Source organism: Etheostoma cragini, chromosome 12, assembly GCF_013103735.1.
Source record: "Etheostoma cragini isolate CJK2018 chromosome 12, CSU_Ecrag_1.0, whole genome shotgun sequence".
Classification (NCBI taxonomy): Eukaryota; Metazoa; Chordata; class Actinopteri; order Perciformes; family Percidae; genus Etheostoma; species Etheostoma cragini.
The window spans coordinates 4,323,470-4,338,092 of record NC_048418.1 but is presented as its reverse complement, the minus strand read 5'-3'; the positions used below and the strand labels follow the sequence as shown (position 1 = coordinate 4,338,092).

At 40.1% G+C, this 14,623-nt stretch overlaps 1 protein-coding gene across 6 annotated transcripts in view; it reads left to right on the top strand.

Moving 5' to 3' along the window:
- The window catches only part of map4l (microtubule associated protein 4 like), an 83,285-nt gene that overhangs the window by 13,936 nt on the left and 54,726 nt on the right, over positions 1 to 14,623 (top strand). For all 6 annotated transcript variants that reach the window (XM_034887651.1, XM_034887655.1, XM_034887654.1 and 3 more), the window contains exon 2: positions 5,253 to 5,452. In XM_034887651.1, the coding sequence (XP_034743542.1) occupies positions 5,263 to 5,452 (190 nt within the window). In that variant the 5' untranslated portion in view covers positions 5,253 to 5,262. The remainder of the gene's footprint in view (positions 1 to 5,252; positions 5,453 to 14,623) is intronic.

The following is a 14,623-nucleotide window of genomic DNA, read 5'->3' as shown; positions in this document are numbered from 1 at the left end:
AATCCAAATTCAAGGTCAGACAAAGTTTCAGCATCAATTAAAAACTGAAGTTATTTGTCTGCCATACTTAATTTGATTAGAATAAGTAAAGAAAAAACATTTTACATATATAAACTAATACGAGTGCTATTGTGAGTAATGAGAGGCAGAATGGTGAGAGAAAACAAAGCTCCAGGCCACTGAACTTTCTGGCTTATGAAACCTCTCCATTGGAGCCATAAATATTGCAGAATAATATGCTAAGAGGATAATAGAGGTTAGGGAGCCTCTGTTTGGGATTGGGTAATTTTTGTGAGTGTGTGTGTCGGAGAGAGAGAGTGCTGTGTGATTATAAGACACAGTAGTAAAGCATTTCAGTAACTAGAATTTGTAGGGAAATGTATTTGAAAGAAACTTTGAACAAAATCAGAGGCAATAACAGGAAAAAAATACATTCATAGCATAGCTGCAATAGAGCAACAGGGAGAAATGACGGTAGAAAAGAGGTAGAAACCCAATATGTGTGTGTTGTGTGAGGTGTCCCCTGTACTGTGTCCCCCTGAAACAATGGCCTACAGTTCCACTCAGGGCCTGCTAACACTATAATGTATGTCCTCATACTAGCTACTGGCCTGTGCGCGGGTGCATGTGTGTGTGTGTTACAGTTGCAAGACAATGACAGCTTGTTCGCTGGGATGGTGGATGGAGGGACAAACAGAAACAGAGGACAGAGAGTTTGTTCAGGGGTCATGCTGTCTATATGTCGGGACACCGGTTATGTTTGTGAGATTTAGCAGATGGAGTGAAAAGTGAATCCAAGCCGTGCTCCATCATTAAGGTTGAGGTTTAGTCTTTATTTTTTAAATAAATCAGAAAATGGATTTAAGTTGGTTACATTTTGTTATCGATGTCTTTCTTTTGGATTTCTGTCGACAAAGTTGAGTTCATGTTAGTTTAGCTACCCAGTTCTTCTTCTTCTTTTTATTTACATATTGGAAACACCAAACACATCACAACTTGTGCACTGGGCTTTTAGACTATAATAATTAAAATTGTAATTTATTTTTTTGAACAGGGAAAATGCGCAAAAAAACATTAATGGATGTTGTGTGCCCAGTTGTAGCAAATTGCTAGTTTGCGCCCGTAGTCCCTGGACAGGTCCTGTACACGACACAATAAAATACAGTCAAAATGCTTACAGTATGAAATAGAAATACATAAAGTCATAAAAATCTACAGACATTATTGTCCGCCCATCACACCCCATCTATAGCTAAAACTAGTTGTAGCTTAACCCCCATGAAGCATAAACACCTCAATTCAACAACCAATTTAACAACCAATGCTTTGCTTAGCGTGAGAAAGAGTGCAAGTTAATGCAAGAAATTAGCTCCGTAGGAGGAGTATTCCACTGATTTAAAGCCATAGAGGAGAACAGTGTCCTCTCAAATGCAGTTTTGCATTGTGCAAAACTACATCTGCCCCTTGTGGCAGATCTAGTTCTCTGTTTTGTTTTTTCAGAGCAGAGTGTTAGAAATCTTTCCAGAGGAGGATCAGAAGAATTATTTATTGTGCATTATTATATTCAGTCCTTAAAGTGTTGTAGCAGTCAGACAGAGAGGAAAAACTTGATTCTATACTAACATTTGAATACTATGTGGCCCACAAAAGATTTCCACAATAAAAATAAAATGGGAAGAAAGGCCATTTCCATTCCAATTGACGTAGCAGAATGGTCAGAGCAAGGGGGTGAGCGAGTGTCCACTAAGCGCAGCTACTAAGGCGCCATTTTGATGCTAACAAGCCATCATCCACCGTTAGCATTGCATTGACTGCCATTCATTTTTACGCCACTTTAACACTGAATAACTTTACATCTGAAGCCTTTAATTCTAAAGAAACACAACAGTGTATAAAAGGCTCTGTTTCCTTGTGTCTCACATTATGGCTCTGTAGCAGACAATAGTGTCACAACCACATGACTTACTGTTGCACAGTAGTGGATTTACCGAACAGTACAGGATAAGCTCAGCTTGCTCACGTCACATCTACGTCTTCAAGCTCAGTTAATCTCAGCCTGTAACGCTCTGCCGTCACCAGAAAGTGCTTCTAATATCCTTCACGGGTCTCTGTCCAGAACAACGGGATCTGTTGGTCCATTTCCGAGCAGCAGCCATATTTATGTTTATCATTGCCATGGTAACACATAAACTTCCAATAATAAGCCGACTTCCGGCAAGTCACGGAGCTGAGGTTTTGCAGTAATATACAAACAAACGGTGGAGTAGTAACGTTACAAGGCAGAGAACCATCCGCTACATGAGTCAGATTAACTTCACGTTTCATCCACACAAAGCACACTGGGAGGGCTCTAACTCTAGCGGCCCGCTAACCCAGTGCCGCTGGTCTCTCCCTCCTCACACGTCTCCCGGGCTGGGTCGGGAGGCTCTCCTTCCAGTGAGCTGTGACACAGTTTACGGCCCAACTGAAGCAAATTGTCCCTATGGCAACTAACAACAATCGCCATTTCGTTGTGTACCAATCAAATTATCAAAGGAAACACTTCAATGGCCTTTCTATCCATTTTATTTCTATGATTTCCACATTAAATCAGGTTTTCTGGTATCAAGAAGCTGACTGACTTACTATTGACTGAGGTACATCACCACGGTAACCTATACTGCCCAGCTAACCCGCTCTGAAGCAGGGTCAGTTAAGAGGACCAGATTAAATCCAGTCAATAACTAATGACCAATGACAAAAAGTGAAGTCATCAGTTTCTTTACAAGATTCTGACATTGAAAAAAAGCACTGACTCTACAATAAAGAGATGAAGGGCAATAGAACAATAGAATCACTTTTCTTTCCGTGATTATTCAATGTCAGAGAGAAGACTTTATTGTGTCACATCTGTGTCCGGTCTGCGTTTACTGTAAAACAAGGCTTCTAGCAAAAAGGAAGATGGTGGTTTACCATGCTAACAGCCTAATAATATGAGCCTCGCTGTAGTTCAAAAACCTATAAATGTTTTTTGCATTTGCTCTTGTTCATCAAATGTTCTCTGACTTGGCCGTTGGGGTTAGTGAACTCAGCTTTGTTCCAGAGCATTGCATGAGCAGAGCCACACCACCAAACTGAAATGCATATTACTGCCATAAATGGTCTTGGCTGAAATGATTACAATTTTTATATCTAGATTTATGTATTTTCATAACAGACAATATTCTTGACAGTGATTACTTCAGAACGGTTAACTTTTACGCTCTTATTCCATCCAGAACGGTCTTAGATGCAGATGATTTATTTTTTCATGCAATTTGATTATCTTTTTTATTTCCGTTAGAGCTTTATCAGTAGAAACGACCTTAATGGCAACACACACTTGCAGTGTATGACAGACATCAAAACACTGGCACCCATTGTTTTCTGTGTCAGTCCACACACTGGTGCCATCTTGACGCCTGACATTGTGGGCAGTCAGTGTGTGAGGAAACATCCTGTTGCCAAGCGCAAACACATTCCAGAAAAGCAGCAGTTTAAAAAAAAATCACATTCTCTCTGTAGATTGGCACATCTTGGCTATAATACTAAATGTTTTTCTGGATTATTTTAGAATTAGAAGTAATTTTATATGCAAACTTCATGGCTTTTATTGTAGGGGGCAAGTGTACTTAATGAATTCATGTTGGCTTTATTGCATTACTTATTTAAAGGGCATTTTTACTTAGCTTTGTATTGATTGAGAAGTACCTGAATGATGTTGAACACCTGCTGTAGTATCAGGAGTTCCAAGACAATAGGAAAAGAAAAACACAGCACACTCATTGGGCCCTATCTTCACCCAGTGCAGCGCAAAGTCGGACAAGAAGGGTCTTTGCTAGTTTAAGACCGATGCAGTTGTCAATTTCCAATTTAGCATCCTCGTCATTTAAATACCAAAGCACCTGTGCCCATCTGTCCATCCAGGGGCATGCTGATCTTACAGCGTGTTCGTGTGAATTCTGGGCATACTGCTATGTTTAGGCAGCAGAAAGTGATTGCGCCATTGACCAACAAAAACCTGGTCTGAAGTACATAACACATCATTTCATTGTTATTTTAACCTTTTGTTACACACACACAGGGACGCGCATCAGCACACAAACATGCAGAATATTAAAAAATAAAAATATTACAATGTGAAATAGTCACACGCAGTAGCAGATCTCCTAAAAATCTTTCCTTCCTGCTTAGCAAATCCGCCATCTTAATAGCAAAGTGCAAGGTACAAACACGCCTACCTTTTAAAGGCAATGGGAGATGACACTCTGATTGGTTTATTGCATGTTACATCCAAATCACACCTATGATTAATAAGCCACTAAATCCAACCCTTTTGAACCATGCGCCTGGTGCACCGACCCTTTTTTCCACTGTCAAACTAGCAAAAGTGGATTTGTACATGCCATAAAATCACCTGCGCCAGGCACTTAACGCTGTGCGCTTAGATCGTAAAAATAGGGCCCATTTTGTTTTCCAGGAAATTCTCAGTATCTTTAGTAAATAAAGTAGAGTACTTGAAGGTATTGACATAAGATTGACATGGTCATGAACACATCAACCCTAACCACAGCTTATCATGACAAAACCAAATGACACTTACAAAAATATTACGTCATAAACACTTCTGACTTGTTGAGATGTTTCAGCTTGACAGTGTCATGTCACTCTTATGTAGATACCTTTAAGTAAAGTGTAACCTAAAGTAGATTAAACACAGTCAGTTCAGTCTGTTTGCTTTTTAACCATTATTTTGTAACATACAGAAAATGTGTACACATGACTGAGCTGTCTTAACAGTTATAAAAGTTATCATAAAAGAAATCCACACGACATTTTACTTCCAAAAACTTGTCTACATTGACATTATGTTCTTGCACATTTTGTTATCATTGCTTTGACTTTTATCAACTAACATGAAATCAGAAAGTTATTCCACCTCACTCATTAAGAGAGAGGAGAGAAAGTGAACGGAGAACATTTAAAGCAGAGAAACAGAGGAAAGAAAGCTCATCAGACAGTGCAACATGCCAGTTTCTGCTCCTTATCTACAAATAGTGTTAACTGGGCATTGATCACCTGAATCAACAGGCTTGTAAAAGGTGTGGTCAGTCACATGCAAATTCTAATTATGATAATTACTGGCAGGAAGACGTTATATGTTTATGACACACAGGCAAAGTGGATTGGGTGAAGAGAGTAACCCTAATCACACCTCTCCTTTTTCTCTCCAGTAACAGAAATATGGACCTGAGCCTGCGAGATGCTCTGGGTGGGGGTGGAGGTGGGGTCTCAGGTGGGGCCCCTGCTGAGGCCCTGCTGAAGAGAGACTTCATGGCCTCGCTGGAGAAAGAGAGCTATGATGACAAGGTGGGAGAGACAGTCTCCAAGAGCGACTACCGGCCCTTACTGGATGGAAAAGACACCAAGAGTGGTAAGGCGCTGTGGGCGAGGAGGTTAGATTGGAGTTGGCTCCTAGGCATTTAAATTAGGATTATTGTTTTAACTCACTGGGCTTGAATTTAAGTCATCTGGGTGAAATCTGCCTCAAGTTTGAAATCTGCCTCAAGTCTGAAACAGACATTTTGTTTGTTTGTTTACTGAACTCTTTTTGCGTGTTCAAGCCAAATAACCACTCTCTGCTTACACCTTCCGTAAATACCAGTCATAATACACAGCCATATTTTAGCTTTAGCAAAATGTTGTCAAGTATTTTAAAGTTCATATACCCACCTTAGAGTTCGATGCCGACCTGCCAACACACACATCTGCATTTATGTCTTAATTAGGATTTCACTCGTAAACAATCTGGAGGAGATCAATAGGTTCACATGAACAGGTTCATATGATATCATATAAAAACTCATGCAACAATTCTTAAGAGATCGTACAAAATTACAGCAATCACCGTCGGTCACATGACAAGTTTAGCTGAATGGTCACATGACAGTTAAGTTTAACGGCTCTTTTACATTTAACAAAAGGTGGTTGCATGCGGCGATGACAGGTAAGTTTAGGCACCAAATCAACTAGTTAAGAGTTTTTTTTTAAAGAAAAGAAAAAAAGATTGTGACAAGAGTGAAATAAATACCTGTTTCCTGGGTGAAACTGTTTCTGGGACACGAACTCGGCTCCCCCAGCTTGAAAGCTTCTACAGCCGTGGTCAATAATAATATTATATAGCGCTTCACCCCAACCTCTCCTCCACTCAGTTGCTAGTAGCCAAGTAGGACATGAAGGATTAAAAAAACATGGACTCTTCAGGTAATTATCTTCACTTACGTGTGTGGGACAACATAATGTGAACATAGCTTTACTGAGAAATACCGAGAGAGTTGTGTGGAGCTGGCAATAGCTTGAATGTAACGGACGTTTGTTAATATACATACTTTCATGCTTTCATAATATTTCCTTGGTTGTTACAGTATGATGTGTTAATATTTAGTGCTGTTTTTAACAATTTAGGGCACCGCATATTAAAAGAGGTTTTAGCCTTTGGCTAAATTTAAATTGTTAAAATGAAGGGATCATGTTATTCCAATAATAGTCCTACTCAGCAGCAGTCCAATAATGATCATGGACTTCTTTTTTTCGTATTGTTTTGAGTACAGACACAGAGTACAGCTCCTCAGATTCTAGTCAATGTATCAGGGCCATCAGGGATCCTGCTACGAGTGTGCGTGTGCGTGCGTTTAAGTGTAATTGCCTCGACACTTCGGCCCACCCTGTCTAGACCAAAATTAGCTGACTGTCTTACTTTGTCTTTATCAGGCTTGTTCTCTTCATTTCTCTGCCTTTTAGGCCTTATCTTGATTTCCCAATTTCTTTTCCCCTAGAACCTATATATACGTATATTTATTTATTTGCTTTCTCTTTCTTTCCGTCTCTGTTCCATCCGTCCTCTCCGTCTTTCTCTTTTCATTCTCTTGTCATTGTTACACTGTGTCAGCCTGAGGACTGTGCTGTATTAGTAACACACACACACACTCACACACACACACACACACAATCAGCACCCAGCCAGTGGCACGTTCTGATCCAATTAGTGTTAACCTGTCTAGCTGTCAGTCTAGAGCTGTAAGCAACCAGAGTTTGGCAACAACTCTATTCATGGCACTTGTAGATGGACACGTTGGTCAAATGATCTTGTAATAAAGTGATTCACTTTCATAAAGTTCTTCCATATGTTTCACATTTTAAATTTAAATTTGCAATACGCTATAAACCACGCTGTTGCTCCATTCAGTAATCTCAAGGGTCTTGCAGATACAGCCTTTATTGCTGCAAAGTGGAATTGTCAAAAAAAAGTCACATTGTAATACATACTGTACCCTTAGTTCCTAGATGCTCCACCCCTAGTTTATATACATTATTACCAATTCCAGATTCAAAATGTTACTGTAATGTAATGACATAAAGGTTATGGGTGGAAAACAGATACAGTATTGAGAAATATTGGTTTTATATTTACGTCGCTAAACAAAGACGGCACATCAAAAGTTCTGCGCGTGTTTATTTTAATCCTATATGATAAAGCATGAGGCTGTCGTATCATTCATATAGTCTTTGACATGCCCATGTACAGCTGGTATGATCTCTAGAAGCAGGCACACGTCCTCAGGCTGCGTATGTGCGTGTGTGTGTGTGTATGTGACACAAAACACTGGGGACTAAAAAGGCCTGTGGGCTATGTTCTGTGTGTGCTGTATGGGTGGGGAAGACTCTGGGCTGACAGCAGACGTTTTAACACATGGTTTCTCAAATGTTTTTATATCAAACACTTTCAATCAACTACGCATTGCACCACAGGCTCACATGTAATAACACAGTGTAGGACCCCTTAATGATCAATTCTGGGTCATCTTACTTTTATTTTGTATATCTAGTGGATTCAAAGAGGAAAGAATATTGCTCATGAAGCTTCACTACTTAAGGGTGTTCCAGCAGAGATCTGAAGGCAGTGAATGGTTTGTGGAAATTGTCCCTGTGAGTTCAAAACTTGGGCTAGATGTTTTGACAACCCAGCCACATAACAGAGCCCCGCTGGGATGCTTCCCGCGGTCCCTGTTGAGTTAGTGCCGGCTGCATTCTTTCAGTAAGAGGCTGTAGCAGCTCAAATTCAGCCAGCGCAAACCCCTGAACCACAGTGGGCTGGTGTCCAGCGATAGGCTTGGTCTATTAAAATTGTAGTCTCGAATTGTCAGACCCCTCCCCTACAGCTCTGTGGAGGAGGGTCTGGCTAGTCCACACAACATCCGGAATGGGAGAAAAACGTTCTCTGGTTTATTGGCATTTCTTTAAACCAATCACAATCGTCTTGGGCGGCGCTAAGTGGAACATGTGTACGTTCAAAAGTTGTTTTAGTCGTGCAACAGAAAACTCAGATTGGACAGAGTAGTCTAGCTAGCGGTCTGGATTTACCCTGCAGAGATCTGAGGAGCAGTTAACCATAGTCCTCAGAAATCCATTGTTAGTTTAAAATGCCAACACAAAGAAAGTAGAAGGTGACAGACATCCGGCCGAAATGAAGTACATCCGGCGGAATTTGCGGCAGCACCGGAACAATCACGGAAATTAAACCTTGTCGATATAGACTGCATTGTGGGTAATGTAGGCACCAGGTTTTGAATTCAAACGGAGTACTCTGGAGTGTGGGATTTTCATCATCCATTCATGTAATTGTTGTCCCTGAAAGTTCCAAATGTTGGTAAAGGAAAAGTTGGTATTGTTAATATATTTTGTACCAAACTAACTGTAGATGGATGAATTTTAAATGCCGTTTAATTTTTATCATGAGCTCAAAAGTAGGTCATCTTCCATCAGGTAGGACAGCAGGTCACAACTGTTTCAGCTAATAATGGTGCGAGAGAGCTAAATTATGGGTGCTGCAAGACCCGTGTGTTTTTTATTATGTATGAGTGTATAGTTTTATCTTTCCAGTAGAATTTGTTTGTAGCCTCATTCGGCTTAGAGAACCATTTCAAAGCTAGGAGGAAGAACCTTGAAGATGCATAGTTAATTTGAAATAAATGCCATTTGTTCAAATGCACTTAGCTGGCACTCTGCATCAGTTTACTTCGGCTAAAAATGAAAAAAACAAATGGATGGTGATGGCGCAGTAGATATGACACAACCTCTGACATATATAGCACAGTGGAAGTGGCTTTGGATAAAAGCGTCAGCAAAATGACATGTAATGTAATGAATAATACATGTGTGCTGTAGCAAACGCAGTATAGAATGCAGTGTAGTATGTGTCATGCAGGGGTGAGTGCGAGGCAACAGGGAAAGATCCCAAACGCAGATGATAGAAGACAGAAAGGTCAGGACAGAATCGGTTGGCTATGACAGTACAACAATAATGGGTAACAATGAACAATAATAATGAAAGCAGGTAGAAAATGGTATTGATTAATATAACATTTTACATGCCAGACTGACATATGTGCATATGTAGTTGGATGGGAAGGGTACATCAGAATCACTACCACTCAAAGAGATCTATTGAAATCTGTAGTGGGAAGGGTTGTGCCTTTCCTTTTATTTTAGTGTTAATAATGTGGACGCTGTGAAGTCATTGGAGGCCTGTGATGAAGGGCTGTAATAAACCTGGCTCCTGCTATGTGAGCTGAATGGGAAAGCACATGCTCATCTGTCCTCAGTGTCAGTAAAGGCAAAGCTGTAGTTCCGCCACCTTTTTCTTCCTTGTGCACAGCACCAAGCAGTTTCTCTTCCTGTGAGTTTAAAGTGGTTGAGTAGAATTTTGAGTTGCGGCGTGTTGGACGGGGCGTTGTTCAAAATGCTTTGATACCTGTATCGATACCAATACCTTGACTTTGATACTGGTTCCTGAACAACATTACACACAACGGCAAGATTCCTTTTAGTTAATTTTCAGCTCCTACTATGTGAGCCCTGTCTTTGTGCGTAACGTGGAGTTTTTCCTCCCTGCTTCTACGACATGTAACGTTAGACAGCCAATCACCGGCATTATAAGCTCTGGGTAGATGCATGCTGCATGCTTAGTGGCTCAGTTACACTGATGAGTTTTACTTCTTAGGTATTGAATGTTGGTACTGAATCTGGCAATCCTGGAAATACAAAATACATGATACTAATACTAACTAAAACTGACTGTGACTGCAGTGCTGAACGCAAAAGTTATCTACTGGTTTGATAGGCATGACCATTTTACTACAATCCCTGGTTTAAACATGCTGCTTGTTAAAAGTGGAGCATACCGTTAAAAGGTTTGCATTTAGTACAGGTATTTAAATAATAATAAGGTTGTTGCTGTATGAATGACTCTTTACTTGTCTGAGTGAGCGCTGAGATTTCAAAGAGAGTGTGTGTTACAATCGTGTGTGTGTGTGTGTGTGTGTGTGTGTGTGTGTGTGTGTGTGTGTGTGTGTGTGTGTGTGTGTGTGTGTGGTGGAAAAAAGGGAACCAAAAAAATCTCCTCATGAAGTACTTGTCTGTAGTTTATTCCTTAAAGTAGAAAACAAATTTCTGCAAGTGCAGTAAGAATATTTTGCCTTGTTTCTAATGCATGTCAGCTTTTTTCCAGTGTTTTCTAAAATCAATTTGACTTGATTCCAGTGAAGAAGCAACCTGTTTAAGCCAGCTGTTTTTAATGAAACCAATATTTTAGTATGTATTTTTATCACCATTAACATTGACTGTAATCCAAAACAGAGTGCAAAGAGGGCATTTGAGAGGTGTTAAAGATACAGTAGACTATAGATATTGTAATCACTTTTTGAATTGGTCCTTGAAGATCCCTTAAGAAAAACACTATTATCAGATAGTGTTTTTTAAAATCTACTAACGCCAACATGTTTAAATCATGTTTTATAACTTTGAATGTCAAAAAGTGTTGAATTTCTCGTAAATATATAAATGAATATCTTCAAAAGAAGACGTTTCACTACAAATCCACTCACACAGAATCCGCGGTATAGTTATACCAGACAAAAACGGCCTTTTCACTTAATTTACTTTGCTGGGTAGTACTCAGGGTACCTTTTTTTAAATCATATTTTTAATGTTATTGACCCTGGGTTTAGGATCATCAAGGTTTAAATTAAGCCAGCATAAAATGATGTGGGCTTACGGAGCAGCACAATAAAGGTAAAGTTCTACTGCAGTCTGCTAGTGTTTCTATCAAGCCAGGAAGGAGCTGTGTTTGCTGAGGCATGAGAACACATCCCAGCAGTGTGTGTACTTTCACTGTACGTATGTGTGGACAAGGTGCTGGGGGGAGAGAGAGAATGTGTGTGTGTGTGTGTGTGTGTGTGTGTGTGTGTGTGTGTGTGTGTGTGTGTGTGTGTGTGTGTGTGTGTGTGTGTAAGACATAGTCACTCTGCAGTAGTAGTAGTATGTGTGTGTGTCTGAGGCATTGTTTTTTGCATTCCTGAGTGCATGAGTCTGCATTTGTTTGTGTGTGTGTGTGTGTGTGACAGTACCAGACACTGCAGTCACATGGGACTGCACTACAGCAAAGAGCATCAATATCACACACACACACACACAAACACATACACACACACAAACACACACACACACACACCTTGGCTGTCACTGCCAATAATTAGGATGTGTGTGTCAGTGTGCTGAGTTCAGCAGATGAATAGGATGGAACTGAAGCTTTTACAGCCCCTCTGGAGTCTAACACTGATCCCTACTGACACCCAGGACAACTGACACAGGCAGAGTGTCTGAGCTGTGTAGAGTTTCAGTGTAAATGGTCCTAGCTGTTAATTTATGACTTGTAGTATCAGTTATAATTTAACATCTTGGGATTAAGAAATGAAAGGATAATTCTGTATATTACAACTTGTGCTTTAATCTTGCAATTTGAATGCCATTTCTGTCATTTATGATACCATTTAACTCACCAAAGGTAGTTGATGAGTATAATGTCATAATACTGATGGGAAGAATGGCAAGAAAAAAAACCAAGTTGCTCTCTGTTTCAGTTTTTAAATATGCTACGAGAGATGGTCCTAGCAGAATTTGAGAGTATCCTTGAATGTCCATAAACAGCACAAAAGTTTGGTTTTAACAGTGGCAAAGTCTGTTCCCCATGGAAAACAAGATCTAAGAAACACACATGCATTTGATTTGTCTTTTTAGTGTTCATAATGTGGACTACATGGGGAGGGAACCCTGGCTTGTGTTGGATGGCTGGGAGGAAAAGCAGCCCCCCCAGAGGTACTTACTGCCTGTTGCAGAGGCTGTCATTCACAGCAAACCGGATTTGCATCAAGTATTCAATGGCCATGGGATTGCACCATTATAACAGTACATCGGTTGATGTTTATTAGGACCCCAGCAGAATCTGCACCCAGAGGAGAGAATCATTTACCTTTTTCCTCTGCCTCTCTCTGTTCTGTTTTCATCATTCCATTCGCTCGGGCTCTGAAGTTATACCTCTCTCTTGATTGTCTCTATTAGGTCATTATTTTGTTCTGCGTCATTCACATCATTTCTAGTAAAGGTTAAGACTCTAAACAGTAATGAATCCAATGTATCTGTATACCTTCTATCTTTCTCCTGTACACCCTGCTTTGTCTCAACTCCCCTCATCCCTTACCCATCTTGTCTTTCCAGTAATGTGTTTGCGTCTGGTTTGGACCAATCAGCGTCCGGTGAGGAGCTACTGGCTGCTAGGGCTATACTTGGTTTAGGTGTGTCACGACCAGACTAGAGACCCAGACTTGAGTAAAAGTACAAGTGCTCTATCATAAAAGGATACTTGAGTATAAGTTGAAGTGCCCTTTACGCACCACACTTAAGTGGAAGTACTTAAGGATTTTTTGTACTTAAGTAGTGCAAGTTTATTTTTATAGTTTAAAGGATTGTGTTTAAAGTAGGGTGGTCTTAAAACACGGGTGGGTGGTCTCGTTTCTCACCACCTCCATCACTCAAAGTTGAAGGTGTTGAAGGTGGTGTTTCTGGTTCTTCCATCTCAAAACAATCTAACAAAGCTCAAATTTTGTCAGTGCAGGCAGGCGGCAGCACGGGAGCAGCTTATAGGACAGCTTGATCTCTTGATTCGCCCAATGATGAGCCAGCTTCATCAGACCAGGTGACATCTACAGCTCTGGCAGTGATAACGTGGGTTTGGAATGATTCGTAACGTTTATTATAGTTCTAACAAATAACGATGCAACACATACAAAAATTTATCGTAGTAAAAGTAAAAAACTCATCAAAAATATGTACTGACGTAAAAGTAGAAGTAGAAGAAAAAAAGAATGCTCTAATAGAGTACAGATACAGCCTTTTAGTACTTAAGTACAGTAGTGAGTACTTTGTTACTATACATCTCTGGTCACGACACAGAGAGACATTCAAAACAGCAGTGGTTAGTAAACCATCTGGCACTAGGAAACACCGGGGGTTATATTAGAAATGTATCTGTTTTTAGCACCACGAATCCCGTCATTTGCACATTTATTGTATATATTTACAGTAGTATCACCGCCCTCAAACAATTGATGTGACAATAACAAATGGATATTTAGAATATATCTCATCTCTTTGCTACCCGGTGCCTTCCTCATCCCTCGCTTACTTTCCAGCCCTCCCCTCTCTCCCTCTCCTAAGTGCTCGTCTCTCTCCAGAGATACTGACAGCTGGGACTGAGGATGGGCTGCTGGAGTTGGACATTAACCTTACCTGTCCTTGGCGTGGAGAGATGTACTTTAGCATCAGCAACATTCACACGCAAATGTTAAAATGGAAGCAGGGAGCAGGGATAGGCCTGCGAGGATGTGATAGCATCAGGAGATTGTGATGGAGAACGATAAGGAGTTGAAATTATGGTTTTTGATTTATTTGTACATATTTTGGAGAAAAATATCTAACCAAAGGTAGACATGATAAAAGGTTAAAGGTGTACAGTTTTCCAAGTGTTCCCTTAGACAAAACTACCTACAGTACAACCACAATCTGCTTTTGGGAAACTAAAAGAACTATTGATATTATTGATATGTTCAAACTAGAATGGGAAATGATGGTGTTACAGCAGTAAACATACATCAGTCACACAGCACAGAATATAAATAAAATACTAGGATACAATATACATACATACAATATATATGACATAGTAATAATAATAATAATAATAATAATAGGAATGAAAAATATAAGAACAAATATTTGAATATATACAGGATGGGAAAACAGAGCGGAAAGCCGTAACCCGCCTTGCATTTTCAGCAGGCCTATTACACTATTACATTTAGCCCAATGATTGCTCTGCAATTGCATGTAAAGGTCAAAACATCGGCAACATTCATGGGGTAAGGAGGTTACTGTTGCCTGGTGACAAATGGCAGTAACAGACAGAAAAGCAGTAAGAAGAATGGAGGTGAGGATCAAAACATAAATCATGCACAGAGAATACTTTGAGCACAACATTTAAAGCAAATAGAACTATTTCATATTGACCTTGTTGCCCATCTGTAACTGGCCTCTGAGATGTTTATTTAAATATAGAAGCAGCAGGTTTGCCTAAAGGCTGACTACCATCCTCCAGAAAGCTGTCCTCTTGCTGTGAGCTGAAGTGCAACTTGGTTCAGCCTTGGTACCCCCC